The sequence below is a fragment of the Drosophila sechellia genome, chromosome 2R, assembly GCF_004382195.2.
Source record: "Drosophila sechellia strain sech25 chromosome 2R, ASM438219v1, whole genome shotgun sequence".
Taxonomy (NCBI): domain Eukaryota; kingdom Metazoa; phylum Arthropoda; class Insecta; order Diptera; family Drosophilidae; genus Drosophila; species Drosophila sechellia.
Window position 1 is genome coordinate 20,755,370 of NC_045950.1, and position 22,307 is coordinate 20,777,676.

A 22,307-nucleotide genomic window follows, 5' to 3' on the forward strand; every position below is an offset into this window, starting at 1 on the left:
ATAATTGTTCATTACCTTAATCTATTTGAATGTTCCTAATAAGAGGGGTTGTGGAAGTTATTCTAATCAATCCGAACTAATACAACAATCACTAGTAATCTTGTAACTTTTGTTTGTTTGGATAGTTAAGTCTGAAAACTGTCGTTATAATATTTTGTATGTTATCAGCACTAATGGTGTACGGGTCAAGTCAACTTATAGATCAGATGTCCTATATCTGCTGATTTATCGATGTCGCGAGCTCATCTGCGACAGTTGATAAATTAATTTGCTAGGCTGATTGACTTGCAAACGTGTTCGCTTGACATATTTGCACGTGTCTCGTGTGGCGGTAATTTGATTTTGATTTATGGCCAATTAATCGCGGCCCAAGAGGGGCACCCGTATTACCATTGGCCTAGTCCAGCACAAACAGCGCAGCCCAGGCGCCTCACTGGGAAAAGGAACAGTAGCTGCAGTGCAGTGCAGTGGCTAGCCCGGGCTAATCATAATTTGCATTTAATAAATATTTCATTAAGTAATTGCAACAATTACGTGCATTTGCAGTGCTACCTTAAATTAGTGCAGCGCAGCCGACCAGGGCTCCACTGCCGATCCGATGCGATCGAATCCGGACGAGGGGATTAGCATTTCAGTCGGATCAGGCGCTCAATTACCGCTGGATGCTCGATTTATATTTACTTTTATAAATAAACTTAATTCGGTTTTTGTGGCACTCTGGTTCTGGTTAATAGCGCCGCTCCGACTCATGCATATGCATATTTTCCACTTTTAGCGGAAATCCTTCTCAGGTGACAACTGCCTGCTGTTATGAGAGGGGAGAGGGGTGGAGTGGAGACCGCTTTACCGCCGCTTCAACTGCCATTTAGGCTGAGCGGACAAAGGTGGAAATTCCGCTGTTCTCTTCGGTCTGCGACTTTGTCTTGTGAATGAAAAATCCGCTCGAGCAAACGGTCCGTGTCGCTTGGCCCTAGCCACAAAGCGACATTATGTGGCCGAAAGGACGCCATTTTGAATTGGACCTGCGCGCGCTCTCCCCTCTCTCTCGAAACGCTCAAGGGGGCGTGCCGAGAGAGTTTCTGCTCTCAGCAGGGGGCGTGCTGGGTGCGCAGGTAGTATGTGTGTGTACGAGTGCGACTGCGACTGCGAGGGTGTGTGTGTGTGTTTGACAGGTGAGCAGGTTGGCCTGATAGACTGGTTTGTCGCTGCCAAAGACGGCCACTAGGTGGCGCCACAAGTGCCAACTCCAAGGAGGCTTTAAGACTCCCCAAAAAGGATTTTCAAATTAAAGGTTCCATTAGAAAATGATAGTAGACCTGTCATATCTACATATGTACCGCGCTATGTTGTTCGTGTGCGTAGCGTTCTTTCCCTTACAAGCAAGCCCACCGATTGTAAAACGTAAACAAATCATTAAGTTAATTCGTCTTTTGTCCGCAACTGTTGATTACCCATGGAAATGCGTGTGCCACAGTTTCGATTGATCCGAAAATAAGACCTGAAAGGAGCAGCGGCTAAATAAGAAGACAAATTACAGGTTCAACAATCAATTTAATAATTGAGACCTTTGCATTTAATCAACATTATTTAAAACGTCAAAATATTTGCACTTTCCACGGGCAGTTCCCCCTGGAATTTGCATATACACGCCGTAAGTTCTCCAAATCCGTGGGGACGCGGGGCGACAGGCCACGCCTCAATCTCGATGCGGGCCCTAGACCTAGACAAAGTTGACGAGTTGAGCGGCACAGAAACGGGGTCCCAGAGCCCAGCCCCACCCCCGTGCACCCGCAACGGGGAAATTTATAGTATTGGTGCGGTTTCTGCACCACCACACAGAGACACCACCGAGAAAACCGGTTGCAAACCACCCGATTGGCGACGCTCGGCGAGAGTCGCTGCCGGCGACTCGGGCCTCAGCAGCCGTCCCGCTCCGACGCACGGTGATGAATGGCAGCAGCACCGCTCGCACACCACTGCTACAGAGCGGCAAAGCGGCACGGCCGCAAAGCGACAGCGCAGCTAGTCGAAGTCTCGCGCAACCGCGCCGCGAAAACCTCACCTAGTCGTATACGCACTTTGTTCGTGGGCAGTCGTCGCCGCTGTTCTCGCCGCTGAATTGCCGTCGTCGATCCGTCGTAGCGTTTTGCGCCTTGCGTTTCTGCGTTCTTGCGTCGAGCTGAGTGATCCGTCGCGGACTAGAAAGTGATTCGTTGTGATCTGATCTGATGTGATCCGATCTTATCTGATTTGATATGAATTGATTTGATTGATTCGCAAACGGAGTTGAAAATCGTGAAAATCGACAAAGAATATGCACAGCCAGAAATCGAAGTGATACACGAAAGCAATTCCGAGTGAGTTGAGTTGCTAACAAGTTGAGTGTCAGTGCTGAGAAAAGTGCCTCCTCGCCAGCTGAAAGGATTTACGCGCTCGACAGTTCCGCCAAATCACAGTCGCCGAACTGAACTGAAGCCAAGACATTGTGTCCTACAAAAACCTTAGATACGCCAGCCACACACTCCTACTGTCCAAGTATAGCTGACCATTGCCATCGGATCGCTGAGAACTTCCTTCCCGCGCGCATCCCCCTGAACAGCCGTCAAAATTCTTGATAAAGTGGCCTCAATAGGCGCCAACACGCTCAATTTCACGGACCTAGGGAGCCCCTACGAGGGGCCTCCCAGCACCCCCCAGTCGGGCATGGACGCCCCCGACGCGCCGCACACGCCCAAGTACATGGACGGCGGGAACACGGCGGCCAGCGTCACGCCCGGCATCAACATCCCCGGAAAGTCCGCCTTCGTGGAGCTGCAGCAGCACGCCGCCGCCGGGTGAGTGTCCCCAAGATCAGTGGAGTGGAGCTACCGGAAAGATAGCAGAAAGTGTTTTGGTGCGGAGACTCGATCTCCTCCAGACTTCAACCCTTCCAAAGCAAAACCTATCGGAACTCAATCTGTGCAGAGTAGTTGACACACCCGAGAAAAATGGAGTTGGTGGCTAGGGCGTTCCCAAAACTCTAATATGAATCTTTTTTATGAATCTAAAGAGCGCTATAAGTACCATAAAACCATTCAGTCTTTAAACTCATGGGGAAAAGTTAGTTGGCATAGGACTACAAACTGCAAAATTGCATAAATAGATTACAATATTACGAGTAAATTAACATTACCATAAACATATTAAATTTTTTTTAATAGCAACTAACAGTTGGTAAAAGCAAGCAGTTAAATAAAGTCAGGTTAACTCAAGAGGATCTTGTTCAAGTCGTTCATATAACTGTTTAGGGTCTTAATTACAGATTACATTATAATAGCCAATAATAATAACAATATAATAATAGTTAAAATTAAAGCTACCAATTGTAGATTTATGGATTTGTCAATGTAAGCCAAAGTTAAAACATATTTTGCCTTCCTTAAAACTTTACTTTTAAAGTAACAAATGTAGTTTCAATTCGAATTCACAATTTTAAATTTCAATTTGCCAATTCGATTTGGACTAAATCGATGAAAGTAGTTCCCGTCAGCTTTCCATCTTTATGATACTATTTTCGGGATCGATTTCGCGTTGGGCTCTCGCTATACTATTAGTTTTGATTAAGAAAACTTCAGCTGCACTTTCCGGCTCACAGTTCATGCTGGTGCCTGCCTGGCTTCCAGCGGAAGCCAAAAATAAATTCAATTAAGTGTAGTTTACTCCCGGTCCGTGTGCTAAATAAGCGTCTGCTCCGGAGGGTTCTGTTCCTATCCAACTACTCGTTCCTCATGGGGTAGCAATAAGTCGGACTCGGTGGTCTGTTTACTGTTACCGCTCACTCGGCGAACTGTTTGCAGCCGCAAATTGTTTTCCCAACGCACGATTCGATTTTTCATTATACATATTTTATTGCATTCTTGGTTTTGAGCCTTGCGGTTTCCACTGCTCTGTCATTTGTGCGTGTTGGGCTCTTGGATGGGACGGGACTTGGAATGCTTGGCTGCGCCGACCAGCCCTCGGGAGCTGTTCCTGGCCACGACTTTTCTCCGTCCCCGGAGTGGCTGCCATGTTGTTCGCTGTTCGCTGTCCGCTGTCCGCTGTCCTCTGTCCGTTGTCCGTTGGCCGCTGTCCGTTGCGGTTTCTGCTGCTTTCGACCCGCTTCCGTTTCCGTGTTTGAGGGGCCAGGAGAGCATTGAATATTTCATGTAGTTCGCTCGGAACATAATGCATGGGAACTTGCTCAACTGTTTCGCCCGCAAAGCGTTAACAAAATATTTACCGCAAGCGAGCGGCGGGACTGCAAACGGAACTGCGGACCAAACCGAAACTAAAACACAGCGACTCTGACACTCGTATTGATTTTTCTTTGATATATTAGGCCGCATCCAGTTCGGGCTTTGGTTTGGTTTTGGTTTTGGTTTCGGTTCTGGTTTGTGTAAATGAAGTCATGACAAAAATTTCCTTCCTCTCCGCCAGCCTAATTTTTTGTTGTGAGAGAAAAAGTTTTCGTTTCGACGCTTCTTGCATTAAACATGAAAAATTTTGGGCCCACTTTTAGATATTTTCCCGGCCGAACGCTTGTCCTGTGCTCGGCGACGTTTGAATTTAATAGTGAATAGTGAAAAGTGTAGACAAAACACGCAAGGAGGAAAAGTTTTGTCCCCGGCACGATTCATTCACATTCACAGCCGGTGTACGCCACTTCCATTACTTCCACTGCTTCTTCCACAACTGCCACAGCTACATTACAGCCCCGTATTGATTATTTTCCGTGCATTTGCGGCATTCCAGGTACGGCGGCATCCGGAGCACCTATCAGCATTTCGGACCGCAGGGCGGCCAGGACTCCGGCTTCCCCAGTCCGCGCAGCGCCCTCGGCTACCCGTTCCCGCCAATGCACCAGAACTCCTACTCCGGCTACCATCTGGGCAGCTACGCCCCGCCCTGCGCCAGTCCACCGAAGGATGGTAAGTACTGTTCCCAGTCCCATACCTATTCCCCTAGAGATCCGGGTCTTTTGTTGGGAATGAGATCTTTTCAAGATCTCGCTCGCTGCTTCCTTGTCTATTTTTTGGCGACACTTGAACTCGAGAGCTCAACGCCGTCGAGAGCCATTGTGGTCGCCTTCTGCGGGCTTTGTTTGCTCGTTGACTTCAAGTTCGACTCGTCTCAATTAGGCTGCCTTCACTGTCCTCTTGCGACTGCGGTGCTTTTCACTTTTATCAAATTTCAATTTCAATCGGCTATAGAAGTACTTAACCATCAGATCGAAGATAAAGATATCAGGCTTCACTGTGTCTCATTATTACACTTCCTTTCTCGTAGATCTCCCACTAAGTTGTTCTTTTAAGGTCTTCTTATTTCACACTAATAAGTTATAAAGCTGTACAGATTGAACTCTTCATTGGAAATTTAACTTGCTTAATATATAAAGACATTTAAGTTGACACAACCTTTTTAAGACTGTACTAAAATCAAAATGCCAGGTTAAGCTTTAGGTAAAATATAATACACGCAAGTTGTTTTTTGACATTTATGTTACTTTTGCTTCCCATGAAACGTATTCTATTGAAATTGTGGGACCTCTGGAAGCTCTTTGTTGCTCATCCACGTACGTGCAATTTTCCCATTTTATTTATTTTTACATCTCTCTGCTTTTTGTGTGTTCTTTATGTTTTTTGGAACATTTTCCCAGTCTCTGGCATAATTGCGCGCTTGACTGTGACAACTCGTTGTTGCTGCTGATGCGACTGTCTCTCGTATTTGTTGAACAATTTGTTGCTATTTCGATGTGTTTTGGTTGAGCAGTTTCGCTTTTCGGTGAGTGAAAAGCAATTCATTTTTATCCATTGTCGGGGATGTGAGCACCGCCAGAAGCTGTAAAAACAGTGGAAGCATTACTAACGACAACGCAACGGCAACGCCAACGCTTCAGCCAGCCTCCATTTGTTGTCTTTGACTTTCGTCACTCATACGCAACGTGGGCCAATTAACCTTGGTGCACTTGCTCTTGAAACCGCCTCACTTGCGCACCGTTTCGACCTGGCCAAGAGATCTGCAAAGCAGCTGATCGTTAGAAGGAATCCCCAGGTGTTTGTAATCATAATTGCTGCAATTAGGCTTTCGTAAGCCTTAATTAATTACTCCATTCTATTATGGGCGAATGTGTGGCAGTGGCCGAGTGAGTTGGCCCAATGGCGGCTGTCCACTCGCACATACTAACGCTCTGTGAAGACCACGACGAGCAATGGGCGCTGGGTGGCGGAGGTGGCCGAGATGACAGTGAGTGCCGCCATCTCTGCTGCTCCGCCGCACTGAGTCTTGCCATTTGCCATTAAGAGTGTGCAGCACGTGCGCCTGCTCGGGCGCCAAAAATATACGGCCGACACCAACACTCGGATGGCAGACACAGGTACAGATACGGAGAGATATAGATACCGATACCGATACAGATACACACCTGTGGCCATATTTGGCACTTAATAATAGTTCGTTTGGTGGCTCCGTGTGTTGTTTTCGAACAATTAGCAACGTCAACAGTTGCAGTCGTCGCTCATTGAACTTGAGTGTCGGCCGATCATCATCATCATAGTTTTATGAGCTGTGTGGACAACTCCGTGTGGAGTGCTTTGAACTTTCGCTTCAGCAATTAACGCTAATTCGTTGACATTTACAAGTTACTTAACGAATCGATATTCGAGTGGAGCGGGCGGGGCCCGGCGATTTCTAAGCGATGCGGCTGCAATTAATGCAGGTCCATAAATGTAACAGTTTCATGCATTCCAGCTGCCGCGGGAATTCGCTCATAAATATGCATTTGGTGCACTGGCACAAAAAGGGCCATTCTGGCCATAATTCCATAGCCTGATTATAAATTCATCATTGCCCAGTTCCAGCCTGCCATTTACAGACTCTACCCAACTGCTCCTTTCATCGCATTGTTTTCTCTCTCCCCTCTCCCTCCGCAGACTTCTCCATCTCCGACAAGTGCGAGGACTCCGGCCTCCGCGTCAACGGCAAGGGCAAGAAGATGCGCAAGCCCCGCACCATCTACAGCTCGCTGCAACTGCAGCAGCTCAACCGCCGCTTCCAGCGCACCCAATACCTGGCCCTGCCGGAGAGGGCGGAGCTGGCGGCGAGTCTGGGCCTCACGCAAACGCAGGTGAGTTCCATCTCTGTGGTTGGGAATCTGGCGGTCAGCGAACGGGGTTACTTATCTAAGATATTACATCTCTTTTTGGTCTACCTACTAATGAGTGTATATGTAAATATAAATATTATACTAATATTATAAATACCGTTTGTGCCATAATTCAAAATTTCAAGTTTGGCAAAGGCCACTCCACATTGAACAGGGGAAGTTTTACCCTTCGAACCACCAACGCCCCTAAGCCCGGGCAAGGATCCTTTGACCATTTCATTGGCTGTGCCCGTGGTTAGTTGGCGTTTTCCCAATTGAATTGTTGACATGTCTCTAATGCTGACTGACAAACGAGCCAAGACAACGAGCAAGTAACAATGGCAACCTCCTACGCCTGTGACCCTCTCCCTTGACAACACGCCACTCGGGCGTATGTGCAATATCGTAATGTTCTTTTTGTTGCTCCTCCACGTGTGTCAATGTCAACTTTGTGAAAAGTTTTTCAGTTGCCGTTCGGTTTTGTTTTTGCACGCGCTGCTGCCCACGGCAGGGAGGTTTCCCGGGGGCGGGGGCCGGCATTGTCACAGGCAACACCCACCCAAGTCAAGTACTCATAGTCGTACTCGTATTTGCAGTACTCAGACTCGATGCCCAGTTCGTCTAGTTACCACTGCTCCATTTAATGGCTTTCCAGATGAGCCGCAACCAGCAGCGTTTGCAAAACGGTGCCGTGAATGAGTCTCGTGTTTTGAGAAATTTATTGATAGTGGGCGTGGGCTTCCTAATTGAATTAGTGTGCCACGAAAGTTCATGTGCTCACGACGGAGGGGCAGAAGCCGAAACTGCGGGGCGAGAGCCGCAATAATGTTGTAAGGAAAACTTGTAAAACAAGTTGAAGACCCTCTGTATTTGTGGGACTGGCATTGTATTGGTGGCGTGGGTGTTGCTCCGCCGCAAGTTGTTTATCAAGATACATATTTGAATATGTACTGCACACCGTTGCTCGGAGAGCGGGTGCCGGGGATCGGGTCTAGAACGGGCGTGCCACACGGCGGCTGTGTAATAAATTCTCCTGGGCCAGGGCCTGGGCCTGAGTTTGGGTTTGGGTATGGAGCCCAACAAAAGCCAGACCCATTGTTAGTCACCCCGCAGAATCGGGAGAGACCCTGATTTCCCAAAGTCGCGACTGTGGCAGCTGTCAATCGAGGCAGCTAAGCAAATAGCCACGCCCCTGCGCCCCCAGCGACACAATCAACTCGATCTATCTCAGTGCTCCGTGGACGCGGGCCTTGAAGGGGTTAAACGCTTAACAGTTGGCCAAAAGCCTGAATTTATGACTGCATTTTGGGGTGCAAGTCTTGACCGCTTTCGCTTTCCGCGCGGACGGCGAAACTCGGGCCGCGTGTTAATTAAAACCGCCCTCGTCGTTTGAGCAACGGAAGTTTTTTATTGATTTGGCCAGGTTCAGGAGCTGCTCCTCCTGGTCATGATGGTCTGGGATGGTCAGAGGCTAGTCGCCAGTACACGCCAATGTTTGGGCCGTGCAAACAAACCGTTGTGTTGGCCCTAAGATTTATGCGTTGCACAAACACCAGGCCAGCTTAATGGCCTTCAGCCTTCAGGGCGGTGGGGTGGCTTTCTACTATTGAGTTTTTGTTTTTCGGGGCGTGTTATACAATTCGGTTGTTGTGCCTTACAGTCCGAGCTCTCAGCTGACAGCAACTTGTCCGTTCTAACACCTGCCGGCCAGCAGCAGCCACTCTCCCTGTGCAAAAAGTCGAGAACATTACCGCAAAAAAAAAAATGTGGCATACTACTTGCTGTTTTATGGCCTTTTTTTAATTATGGTAATTTTATTATGATTTTTTAGCTGCTGCTGCTTCGGCAGCAAAAACTCGTTTGCCAGTTGCATCTTTCACTTGGCCACTTGCTGTTCGCTTGATTTGAAAGTGCATCCGGTGACTGTTAATGAGCTCAGAGCACAGAAACACTTGGATGGAGTGTGTACAAGCATTCGGAGAATAATTAAGTTTCAATTAGAGCAAAATCCCGGCTACTGTTTCCCCCTATCTGGCTCGTTTTTGCACCCCGACTAATTGAATAATTACATAGAACGGTCAAGTGGACTGCCAAATGTTCTCGCTGCCCGAAAAGCAGAGTTCAGCTGACAGCGCCAGACAAAAGTGTATGTACAGTCCGTGCGAGACCCTTTCAACAGGCTTCGCGGCTCCGATCTTCGTTCCCGAAAAACGGAGACGAGCAGAAACAAACCCCCGCCAAGCAAAATGAAATAAAATAATAAAAAATACTTTTAAACTGCGTGTTTATGAGCTCATATCGGCACATTTTGATCTGGTTCCTCCGCCGAGGCTCTTAGGCGCAACAACAACAACGGAATCAGCCACAACAACTTCAACCTCAACGAGACGGCCACAAAAGCCACGAAATTTTGTAGGAGGCCACGCTGGCTGAAAACAAAGGATTTGGCAGACGAACTGCCAAAACGGCGCTTGTGGGAGCAAGAGACCCAGGAAAAAGGGGCAAAAGTCGAGGAAAAAATATTGGTAGTGCTCCAAGTTGCATAACTAAACTACATATATATGCATCTTGGATTGTGCGAGCTAAGGGAATTTTCTTCTAAAGTAATATCACTTGATCTTATACAAGCAATTATAAACATACATTAAAAACTACCATTAACGATAGATGGATATGAAATAATAGAAGTTGTGGACTTTGCCGCATGTTTTAGTTTCTTACTTATTTGCACTAACATTTCGCTGTGGGTCTATGGTTCTGCCCGGGCCTGTCTTCAAAAATCAACAACGCCCGCTTATGAGTCCGCCCGCGTCGATGTGTGTGTGGTGTGTGTTGTAGCTCCGCGAATCTCCGCTGCACGCAGATCAGACTTGGTCTGATGACGACGCAGACGCAGACGCATCGCCCACGGTGCACACCTTCGCCGGCTGGTGCTTCTCGGCGAGCTGGGGGCTGGGGTCTCCAAGCCGCGATAAGTCTGCTGCTCCACCCCTAATGTGAGACGTGGCCAACGCTCTGGTATGGCGCAAAGGTCATGGACTCCGCGGAGAAACCCAAAATGATACTTCGCTGGAATTCCAGGCCAAACAAAATACTTGTAACGAAATTAAATTAATTTCCACATCAAATAATACACACAGCAGACGGCAGCGGCAAAAAATGCGCGCGTTTTTATTGTATTAGGAAAAAAACTAGCACAACTTGATTTAAATAATACAAGTGTCTAGTTAGTATCAACGGCTAAGCGAGAAAAAATGAAAAACTGGCTGACCGCATTTAAATGCTCAGCTCACGTTCGTTTATGCTGCGGACAGAGCGGCAGCAGCAGCCGCAGCAGCAGCAGCAGCAACACATCGTATATCAGATCAGTGATTGCCTGATTTACGCGGGCAATGTCAATTAAATTATGGCACATAATACGCTGTAACTAAGCAGCCGCACTTGCGTCTTAATCGCACGCATATTGCTGCAACATCGGCGACGGACCCAGCAGCAACACCAGCGACTCCCCGCCCGCCTGCCTCCCTGTGTCGTAATTTGCACCGCTGCTCGCGCAACAGGAACTTTGAATTAAGTTTGATCAATGCTGATGCTGGTGCAACAACACTAGTGGCAGCAGCAACATCAGCAGCAGCAGCAGCAGCAGCAGCAGCCGCAGCAGCAGCGACATTCGACAACAAACAAGTTGCCATTAACAATGATGCATAGCTCGGCCGAGCGAGCGTTTCTCAATTTCTCCACAGCGGTTCTCCAGCAGATCTCCCCCTCCTCGAAGCCCCTTTCTTCATCTTCCTCCGGCGACCGCATTTGCATTTTGAAGAGAGCTCAATCTAACGCCAGTCAAGAGCCAAGCGGACACATGTGGATACCCGGACTCGTGGATGTATCGCAGATGGCTCCGATGAGTGGCTATGTGCTGCTTGTGCAATCTCATTGCAGCTGACATAATTCGCGTTGGCAGGTAGCGATCCGAAACACAAATTAACCCACAAAGCGTGCCAAAAAGATGCTCCAGCTGAAAGACCAGTGTCAAAGATACAAGTACTGAAGAGTTGAAAGCTTTGAAAATACCTTGGCTTGACATGAGTGATCTATGGATGAGAACCCAAAGTGGACCAGTTTCCAAAGAGACAACTTTCTGCATGTAACACAGTTTTATACAAGTATCTGATCGTCCAATCCCTAGCTAACATATATTGCATCCTCGTGCTGCAGATGGAAAAATGAAAGCCAGAAGCCTGGGGGATAGGGTAACCTCTAATGGTTCCCCAGCCAACATTTACAGCTTCCTCTCGCCTTCAGAATGGGTTCATCAACAACAACTAAACTCGCCTTTCCACCCAGCTTGAGGTCCCTGTGCTGAAAGCAAGTTTCGCGTTTCATTCACAATATTGGCAGCTTTCAAAATGCTCAAACTGGCTCTAGCTCCGGCTCCATTTGCAGCCCCATCCGTCAGCGTTTCGATCAAAATCGTACGCAACGCTCAGGAAATTACAAAATGCCCCAACGAGCGTCCGATGGAGGGGCGGCAGGGGGGCAGGCAGTTATGGGCCTGCTCAAGTGAGAGTATTCAAATAAATAAAGTTTTACGACTATCGCGCATAGCTGGAGTGCCTGGGTATCTTGGCCATCGGTCTATTGGCCAACAAAACGAGCGAGGCAGGCAGGGTTAATTACGGCTTCATTTGCTGACACACGGCGGAAAGGTAAACAAGCCCTGTCCAGATGCGGAGCCAAGGATGCCCCTGGTTGGCAGATTTCTCCGATGCGATAATAATAATAATTATTATTTTATTGCCGAGACTCGGAGGCTGCGGCCCAACTGGTTTGGAAGGAAGTGATGGGCCCGGGCACGCCGAGATAGCCCGCTCCAGTGGGTGGCTCTTCGGCAGACACAGGCTGGTTTCATATTTTAATTGGTTCTCAAATTTGCAGATATCGAACCGACGAACCCGCAACCCTTCTGCACTTGTTTGGCCTTGTAAACGCGATGCCAATTAGCCGCACTCGAATGTCCTGGCTATCGCATCCCCAGCAGCCTTGTACTCTGACACCAATTAAAGCGGGACTTTCCGGCATGCACTGATGGAGGCGGACTCGAGGGGGTGGATGGCGGGAGATCGGAAATCAACTGGCTTAAATTTTCCTTGGAGGTTTTTCCCCAACGACAACAATGGCGAGACAACAAACTTTTAACGCTTGGTTAACTCGCGGGTCTTTTTCGACTCTTTTGTTGCTGGCAGCACTATCATGATCGGGCTGTGAAAATGCATAGGGAAACTGTGTGTAAGCGACAAATAATAGTCAGTTGACCATGATTTCATTTTCCGACTCCGAACTCAAAAAACAGAGGGACACACCACACCGAAGAGCAATATTTAAATTACCAGTCCCGAGCGAACAAAAACCAGCCCAGTGAAAGAATGCGCTTATATAAATTGCACAATTAGCCGCCACACTTTTTTGTTAGCGTTTTTCCCCCAGTTTTGTTTGTCATTATCTGGCCGATGGATCTGACCACAAAATGATTTCTGCCCGCCGAGGGGTCACCGGCCATCCCGTCTCCCCATTTAATTTTGCTCCGGAATCTGGTTAGCCGTGCGGAAAATGCCTTCCTTGGAGTGCATTTGATGGGGCGGCCATGGCTGCTTGGACACTGCTTATAATTGGGCCATCTAATTGAGCTTGATGGCCGGGCCGATGAAGTGCACCCCACCCACCGAGGAGTTTCCTTTCCCAAGATCGAATGGGACTCCCCCACTTTCAGTTGTTCCACAGTTGGGTCTATTGTTAGGGCCCAGTTCGAAGTGCAGCTTGATTGAGAGTGTTTTTTGATTGGACTTTCAGGAGAATCGCATTAATATTAAACAAGTTTCGGGGTTTCCCCCAACTGCAGCTGTACGGAAATCTACCAGACCTGGCCAGCAAGTTAGTCAGCCCCCAGTATTCCATGCCATCTCCAAGAATTAATGACCATACATAGTGCCAAATTATCTGCACTGACACTTGCTACAAGTAAAAAGCGGAAAACTAATTTAGACATGACTAAAATTTTTCAGTGACTGTAGAAGTGACTGCGACTTGCAGAAAGTCGACTGACTAAGCGAGTCCGCTCGAAACAAATCTATACTGGATACTAACTATGTGAACATGCCCCTCTATCCGCCCCTTGGGCAACCACTTCTACTTGAAACTGCACTTGTTGTTGTTGCTCCATCCGTCGCCGTCGTCATGATCGCAGTTATTGTTTTTGTATCTGCTTAAAATCTCACCTTGACAATTGCTGATCAAATGCTGCCGCCGATTTATTGTTGAACAATTTGTGTACGTCAGCTGCCGCTGCTGCTGCTGCTGCTACTGCTGATTTTTTTCATCATAATTTCGAGCTGCTGCCGCGCTGATGGATTACAAAAGCTGAACTGAGTCAGTGTTTCAGCGGCGAATTAGAATTACAAAATTTCAAGGCTTTGCAGGTGAATCAAAAAGCAAAGTTCTCAGTCGCATTGCATGCCAGTCAGTCAGAACAGCTTTGAACGTTGCTTTGGGGCGTTTTTCAGTGCTCAGTGTTCAGTGTTCAGTGCTCAGTTTTCAGTTTTCAGTTTTTTAGCGATCAGCAGTCGCTGTTTTTTGCTTTCAATGGCTCGCACTCGCAGCGAACATGGGAACAGTTTCCGGATTTGACAACAGCACTTTGTTGCACAATGCGAGGCGATCGCGTCAAGAAGTCTGAATCCACGACCGATTGACAATCGCGTTGGGCCGGATGAGCGTCATCAGCCATCAGAGTGCATAGTACAATCCGTTCGGCTGATTCCCTGATCGGTCCCTGATCGTTAATCGATTCTCCGAACTGGAGTGGTCTCGAAATGGCAACCCAGGCATTTCTCTGCGGCCAGCTAAGCACTAATTGAGTTAGTAAAATGCTCGATTTGTCCTTGGCTGCGGCTAATTTGGCGGTTGGCATGCGGCTGCACTTGTCGCTCGACTTAGCCAGAATCCCAGCTCCGTTACCAAAGAGGCTCTGCTCCAGACTCGGCCGGCCTAACAACATAATTAATATGACTTTGAGCGAGTTCGGGTCGAAAGCTGGTGAAATGCTGCGACTGGCGATTAAGCAATCATGGCTATATAGAAATTAGATCAATATCTTCATTTATACACAGCCGTCTATAAAAATTGTTCCTCTCGTCGCTGCCGCGTTTCTCATTAGCAGCCGCCACGATCGCATCGCCGATGGCTTCGATTCAGTCCCCAAGTCTCCAAGTATCCGAGTATCCAAGCGTCCAAGCGTCCAAGCGTTCAAGTATCCAAGTATCCGAGTGGCCAAGTCGGAGTTAATTGCTATTAGAGAGGCTATAGAACGGAGGGAGCATCTTATATAAACAGCTCTCTCGTCTGGCCTTGCTTAATTGCATATTTATTGTTTATTAAGCAGGGGCCTGCCACCACTGGCGCAGCTCATAACTGGCCAGGAGCTCGGTGCCTGGTCTGCGTCTTGTGCCTTCTGGTTTCGCTCATCTCATTCACTTTTTACGCACCGCACTGCCTATATATGCATAAATTAATGAATCTAGCCGGGATCGCCGAGAGCTTCATTCATGGCACTGGCGACTCTATCGGCGTGCAACTCCTTCTCCGGCTCCATTGATAAAGATCAATGGCATAGCTGGGACAACGTGCGCGGCCCCCGAGGGAAAAGCGCACTGGCACCGGCACTGGCGGTGACCCAAAAATGGTCAGTCGACCGCATACTTTGCATCCCAATGTCCACTGGGCTCCACTGGGGCTCAGTGAACTTTGAAATGCGGCTGGAGCAGCAGCAGTAGCTCCGATGAGCGTGGAATTAATAGCAAATTAATTTGTCTTCAATGCAGTGGGCTGCGGTAGCCGCCCCACGTGCGTGCCACCAACAAGCTGCCACAAGTTCACAAGTTGCCACGGGGTCAGAGTTGCGTTGCTGCCCCGCTGCACTGCGGCCACGTGTTTCAACTTTGAACGGTCATCGATTTGCTTTCAATTTGTCTGGGCCTGGACTGGACCGGATCGGCCGGTGTTAACTTGCGTTCATTTGCTGGCAGCGATCTTGCTCCATGGAGCCGGGTCCGAACTGCGTCCAGAGCTGGAGCAGGGGAGCGTATTCAAGGCGTTGTTGCGTTGTTGGCCTTGAAGCCTGGGAGCGCTTTTTGTTGAAACTCTGTTGCTGCCGCTTTCCTTTCTACTGTTTTCGGATTTCGTTTTTTCGGGAAGGCGTTGCCCAAAACAGCCCGCAACGGTTTTATTTGGAAATCACTTTGGTTGCACGTCTTCGCAACGGCGAAGATTTCTGTTTGCTCTGCCCCATCCATCCATTGCAAGCCCTATAGCCGTCCCTTTCCGCGGCTCGCTCTCCTTGCTAACAAGAACGAAAGACTTAGGCAGCGAACTTGAACTGACTTTAGCATGCGGTGTTGGCTTTAATGAGCTGAAAGTTGAGGCTGCGACTGGGGATGGAGCATGGAGCATTGAGCACAGAGCACGGAGTGTGCGTGACACTTGACTCTAGGGCAGGCCCGCCACACGGGAAACACAAAAACCTTTTCAAAAGAAAACTTTTTGTAGCGTTTTTTCCCCATATTTTGCCACGACATGGCATTGTTGTATATGTTTCGAAGTCATTGCCTGCCTGGCGGCGATTGCTGTTGTTGCTGTTGTTGCCGCTGCCGCTCGCTGCATTCAAAATTATAAACAAATTTTTTGTTGAGCTGTTGGTGCTGTTTTTTTCTGCTGTTGCTGTTGCTGGCGCGGAGCGTATAACAACAAACAATCGCATGCAATGTTCAAATTTTCCAAGCACAATGAAAAACGCCACCGACAATGCGGAGAGTTTATAATAACAATAATAAAATGAAAATGCTACGGCCGGCAAGTTGCGTAATCCGTCAACCATGGCAGTCAAAAGAGCATGCTTGGGGCGGGGGACGCGGGGCTTGGGCCTTCTTGGCGGCAGAAGTTGAGGAAGAAATATGCCGATGTTTCTGTGGCCGCCAGTGGGAAGGGGCAGTATCTTCTGCTGCTCGCGAGGGTGGGCCCAGCTCCAACTGGCTGCGTTCAGCACACGCAACAGTTGCTGTTGTCGCTGCGGCAGCAACAATCGCTGCAATCGCTTCAACCGCGCATTTGCAATCGCTTCGGCCAGTGAGAAATATATTAAATGCGTTTTGTTGGCTTTTACTTTTTGTTTTTAACTGTCCCGAGATAAAAATCAGGCCCGAACATGCGCTTACCAAAATAAAGACACAGCTACAGCAACAGCAACAGCACAGCAACGGCAACAAAATCAAAAGTGCCACGCGGCCACTGCTTTTATGAATGACTGACTGACCCACCGTCGGCGAGTGAGTTATACTGGCCGAAAGCACTTGTTGCGCCAACAAACTTGTACAGCAGCTTCGGCCAACAACAACAACCACAGCAAACACGCTACTTGCCGTCGCCGGCTGTTGACGAACAACTTCAGCGACAAGATCATAAATCAAAATTTTATTTCGCGCAGCTCAGATTTTTACCTGTCCCTGTCCCGCTCCCTCTCCCTCATCCTCTCTCTCTCCTACTCTATCGCCTATTTAAATTTTTATGGTTTCTGTGCTTTTTTTTACGATTTTCCCCTTGTGCATAAATTAAAAATTGCCGCGCAAGCTGGTTGCACGCGTTTTGCTGGCGATTGCAGCGCGATAAAAACCGTTTGGTCAGCTGGCGCGTGCTGCGCGACTCAAAGGAAAGTTGTTGCTCATAAAAGTGGACAGCCAGGCGGGTTGTAGCCGAAAATAAAACGAAAGTGATCCGGATGATCTTGAGCTGCGACTGCTACTCACAGGGCGTATGCGCAATGGCCCGTTTGGGGCATTTGGTTATCAATTTGCGAGCTAATCGCAAGTTTAGCCACCTTTGGATTTGGCGCCTGCGAATACCGATCGGAAATCGATAATCCCAAGTTAGCGGGTAATCGTATGCGGCTATTAATCAACGGCTAAGACAATGCCTCCGGTCCTGGCCGTAACTCAAAGCCACCGCTGAAAGAAGCCGCCAAAAAGTGTTTTTCATGTTAACCGCTTTGGCCAGCAAATTGAAATTTCTCGCACCAAAAATGTGCTGCAAAAATGCTAAAATCTTGTTGCACGGAATTTATGAATGAAAACCAAAGCGGCAGCAACATCAGCGAACATAACAAGCAACAAGCTGAGAACAATGAGGGGAAAACTCGGTTTGGTAGCCATAAATTTGTGGCAACAAAACTGAGACCATTTCATGCCTCGCCATTTGTTGTTGCTGCGGCTGTTGCTGCAGATCGTTGTTGTTGCAGCAGTTGCCCCTGGTGGCGGGGAAAGCCATAAACATTTTAGTTGCTTTTTAGACAGACATCGTTGGCGGGTCGAGGAGGAAATGTATTTGCAACAGCCAGCTGCCAAAGGAAGAAGCTGAGATACCCTATCAGATCGGAGGTGGATATAATTAGAAATGGGCTAACTAAATACTAAGGATCGAAGAATGTAATTAATTTGTATTATCTCACAATCTGTCAAGATTACACAATAGGATTTGAAAGAGATCTCCTCAAGCTGAGAATTCAAAAACGGTTGGGGTTAGAGGACACAGGTCCCAGGGTGCTAAGCTCCATAACCACCTCGCAGTGCCCACCTGCCACTGGAGAGCATCGGACTCTATTCCATGGAACGTTTTTGGGGCGGTGTCGGTGTCATTAAGCCAAGGCCTCTGTGTCCGAGCCGTCTCTCTATTTACTTAGCACATCTCCCAGCCAGCTTTGCTAATAAAGCAGTAAGTTTTTGTGTGTGGGTTCGAGGGAAGGGCGGCTCCTCCGGTTTATGACTTGGCAAGGGGCGGTCGGCTCGTTGCGGCGTGATTTATCAGGGAAAATATGTACGAAAAACGGCGATGACGTGAAGTGTTTCCGCGGAAAGCGGAAAATCGTACAGCCAGGGATCCCACACAAATCAATAGACGGATCGGTTGGCTTTACCACGGATTGGCTTATCTTTTCCCACGTTTTAAATGCTCAACTGTCAAATGAATTAGAGCCTGGCCGGGGCCTGGGACACATTTGGCAATGCCCCACGGAACCAGTTACCACTTGCCGGGGCACACAGGTGTCCCCGTCTCCGTCTCTGTCTTTGTGACTGGCTTTTGTCGCTCGAACGGCAAGTGCTCGCAATTAGAAAGCCCGCTCCAAGTGGCGTTTACTCCGCGCTCCTCCCTGGTGGCTTCAGATCTCCTTAGAGCTCCATCTCCATCTGGAGCCCCGTCATCGCCAGCCACTTGGCTGTGAAGATCTAGCAGCGGCTGCAGGAGAAGCGCGTTGCCGTCGTCATAAAACCCATCTGTAATCTGCCCCTGCCTCCGCCTCGGAAGCCCAGGCCCCAGATCCCATGCCATCCCAGACCAAGGCGCAGACTCAGACTCTTGGCTAGCCATCAATTCTGCGTTTGACTGCATGAATTATATGCCAAGTGACATATTGCGGAAGTGATCAAGCAAGTGTTGCTGCCGCATGCTGGCCATCTGACTATCTGACTATCTGACTCGAAGTGGGTTAAAAGGATAATGCCGAGCAGGCAGCTTCGATCCGTTGTGGTTGCTGTGGAGTTGACACAGTGACATGCTAATTTCTTGCCGTTTTTGCCATATTTGTCCATGCGAAAGTGGTACAAATTCGGGGCGGGGGCAAGAGAGAACGCGAACGGCATAAGGCTGATTGACATTTGACAGTCTGTCCGTCCGATGGATTCGAAAGACACTTTTACTCTCATGCAAACTTTTTTCGTCTTCGCAAAGGGGAACTTGTTGAGTTGATATTTCGCTTATCTTGTTTGAGCATTTATTTTGTTTTTTATATAAATATACACACTCGCTGGATCGTGGCTCTAAAGCTGACAATTGAGAGGCTGCTGACCATTAGTTTTGACACCTGCTCAGCTCTGTGAATGCCAAGTGACATAGAAAAGTGTTTGATTAAATGTTTCAAAAAGTGACTGCTTTTTAGAGACCTCGACAGTTTTCTACTATTGCCGCAGATTTTTCGCTTGGCCTGCCTTGCGTAACATCTAAACAAATGTGTATGCTCGAAAAATAATGTTTCCTAGGGCAGTTCCTTCCTTTGCTTGGTACAACCCAGATGTGAAAAGATGAATTTTCAGTAGCCGAAAGTATCTCCAACTGAGGTGATCTGTGCCGCCTGACATAACGATTCGCGCTTGATTGAACACTAAAATGAAATGGAAATCCAATCGTGGATTTCGGCTACCGCAGTTCGGGGCTGCCAATGTCAATGATCCGACAATGGAGCGAATAGCCCAGGCCGAACGGACGGTCAATTCTGGTAGCTATCGGCTAATTGAAATCGATGGGTGGAATGCACATAAAAGCCGAGTCTCCTCCGACTGTTTTATGAGCAAAAACGAATAACCGAAAGCCCAAAGTCAGTGAAATTCGCCAAACACAAAAAGCGAGCTCCAGCGGCGCTACAAAAATTCAGCCAACCGCGAAGAACGACCTTGAGCAAGTCTGGCCGGGCAAGTTTATATAGCTAGTGCTGGTACAGTATCTATAATGCCGAGTACATGTACATGTGCATAATGTTAGCTCAACGTGGACGCCATGGCAGAATCAATGTACAAGATTGCAGGCGCAGATACTCGTACTCGCAGATACTCGCACTTATAAGCAGCATTAGATACGCGCTGTTACTGCTTGTATCTATATTTAAAAGGGGCCTGAGTCAGACTCAGATTCGTACTCGGACTCGGCCGGGGATTCAGCGAAGCTTCAGCTGCGGGGCTTTCAAAAGTGAAGTGCTCCGCCAGCTCACAACTCACAACTCTCAGCTCACAACTCACAACTCACAGCTCAGCGCACAATTAGTTCTACCAGCAGCTGGAGCTCCAGCTCCAAATGAAAACTGAAAGTATCCGCGAGATACTTTTCGGCTGCCGTCGCCTCAAGTGCTTCAAAGATACGGGTTTCGCAACTGATGAAACACATCTCAGCGCGATTAAGACGCGAATATGTGTCGCACGCTGCCAAAATCCATAGTTTATAGAGCCATTTTCCTGCCAGCCGCTTTTCACAAGCGTTCACTCTTAATTTCAACTGAAAAGCTGTTTGAAAAGCTGCCAACGATACACAGTATATGTATCTCTAGCTGTAAATGAATCTGTTAGCGGGGTTCTGCCCCGATTAAGGATGCCGTCGGGTCGCATTAGTCGATAATCAATTGCTTTATGGCCGATTCCCACGCTAATCGAGTTCAACGTTTGCTTGCAGGTGAAAATCTGGTTCCAGAACAGACGCTCCAAGTACAAAAAGATGATGAAGGCGGCCCAGGGCCCGGGCACCAACAGCGGCATGCCTCTGGGCGGGGGAGGACCCAATCCCGGCCAGCACAGCCCCAATCAAATGCACAGTGGTGAGTTAGCAAACGGGAGATTCCTCTGGGCGGCATAAGAAACTAATGGAACTCTCGCTCTTGTCCATTCCACAGGCGGTAATAACGGCGGTGGCTCGAACAGCGGCTCACCCTCACATTATCTACCTCCCGGACACAGTCCAACGCCATCGAGTACACCCGTGTCCGAGCTTTCACCTGGTGAGTTTGCCTGCGCGGAGGCCCAGCGTCAAGAAACCACTTCATCAGCTGCCTTTGTGCCCACAGAATTCCCACCAACGGGCCTCAGTCCGCCGACGCAAGCGCCGTGGGACCAGAAACCGCACTGGATCGACCACAAGCCGCCGCCCCAAATGACGCCACAACCACCTCATCCAGCGGCAACGCTACATCCGCAGACGCACCACCACAACCCGCCGCCCCAGATGGGTGGCTATGTGCCCCAGTACTGGTACCAGCCCGAGACGAATCCATCACTAGTGACGTGAGTTTCCAGCCCGATATACCCAGTTGGCTGTAAACGATGAATCAGAACAGACCGTTTACCGCCAGCTCCAGCCCTCATCCCCCTTTCGAAGTCTCCTAACCCCGCTAACCCCATTTCCCTTGATCCGTTTCACACACAGTGTTTGGCCGGCGGTCTAACAGCATCCGAACCAGCTGCCCTCGGCTGCCTGGACGCAGCACCAGCTGAGCCTGGAGCAGCAGCACCAGTCCCTGCACCAGCACTCCTGCCAGGAGCTGGGGCACCAACTGCAGCTGGAGCAGCTCGAGCAGCAGCACCAGGCCCAGGCGGAGGCCCAGCACCTCCTTCAGCGGCAGGACCTCGCTGGCAGGGCCTTCGGGGACGGGGCAGTGCAGCACACGATATCTTAGCCAATAAACAATAAACAACCATGATAGCAACCTGTAAAATATCTATGAAATGTCGAGAAAGAAGCGAGCGAGAGCACTGGCAAGTTAAGCGTCAAGTTTTGTACATTTGAAACGTAATATAAATATGTTTACCAACGTGAATAAAGTCGTTCTAAAATGTAGTCTAGCTAAGAAAAAAACGAAAACACACACACACACAAACAACACAAAAAGAAAAGAAAAAATACTTAAAGCAGAGAACATTCCTCAATCACAGAAGCAAGGAGAGAGTATGAAACGTGTCCTTTAATTTTGTTTAATTTAGCAAATTAACTATGTATAAACCTATCTATATGAACGTAACTATATGTAGTGAGCAACAACAAAGTATAAATCGTAAAGAGTACATCGTAAATAAATGAAATCAAACAAATGGAAATCAGCTGTTGATCTTAGAGTTTCTTTCGAGTGATTTGTTCTTGAGTAGAAGAGTCGAAAAAAGGCAAAAGAACGAGCAACAGAAATCAGTAAAATCAGATCTCAAATGCAAAAGGAAAAGTCCTTCTAATCCATAAATGCCCCTTAATTTTTTTGTTTTTTTATTTTCCTGCACCCAGAAGAGGAGCCCGGTTTCGTTCTTTATTGTGCAATATAATCTTATTTACCAACCTGTTGGGCGTTAACTAATTGCTTCAAGTGTACATTTTGTATAGACCGCATGCAGAATCAAATGTGTGCATCAAATGTCAAGGGATCCCATTTAAACAATCGAATCAAGGTGAATTCAGATTCAGATTCAGATTCAGACTCGAAATTCGACTCGCTGCTGAGCTTGCTGTAGATGTAATTATGGATTAA

The 22,307-nt window shown here is 48.2% G+C and overlaps 1 protein-coding gene across 1 annotated transcript; it reads left to right on the forward strand.

Moving 5' to 3' along the window:
- The first annotated feature begins 2,080 nt into the window (after window positions 1-2,080).
- Window positions 2,081-21,888, forward strand: LOC6618889 (homeotic protein distal-less). Its single transcript, XM_002043101.2, has 7 exons — window positions 2,081-2,834; window positions 4,771-4,946; window positions 6,948-7,141; window positions 20,474-20,615; window positions 20,691-20,795; window positions 20,862-21,078; window positions 21,221-21,888. The coding sequence occupies exons 1-7, from the start codon at window positions 2,704-2,706 to the stop codon at window positions 21,237-21,239; spliced, it is 984 nt and encodes a 327-aa protein (XP_002043137.1). The 5' UTR covers window positions 2,081-2,703; the 3' UTR covers window positions 21,240-21,888.
- The last annotated feature ends 419 nt before the right edge of the window (window positions 21,889-22,307 follow it).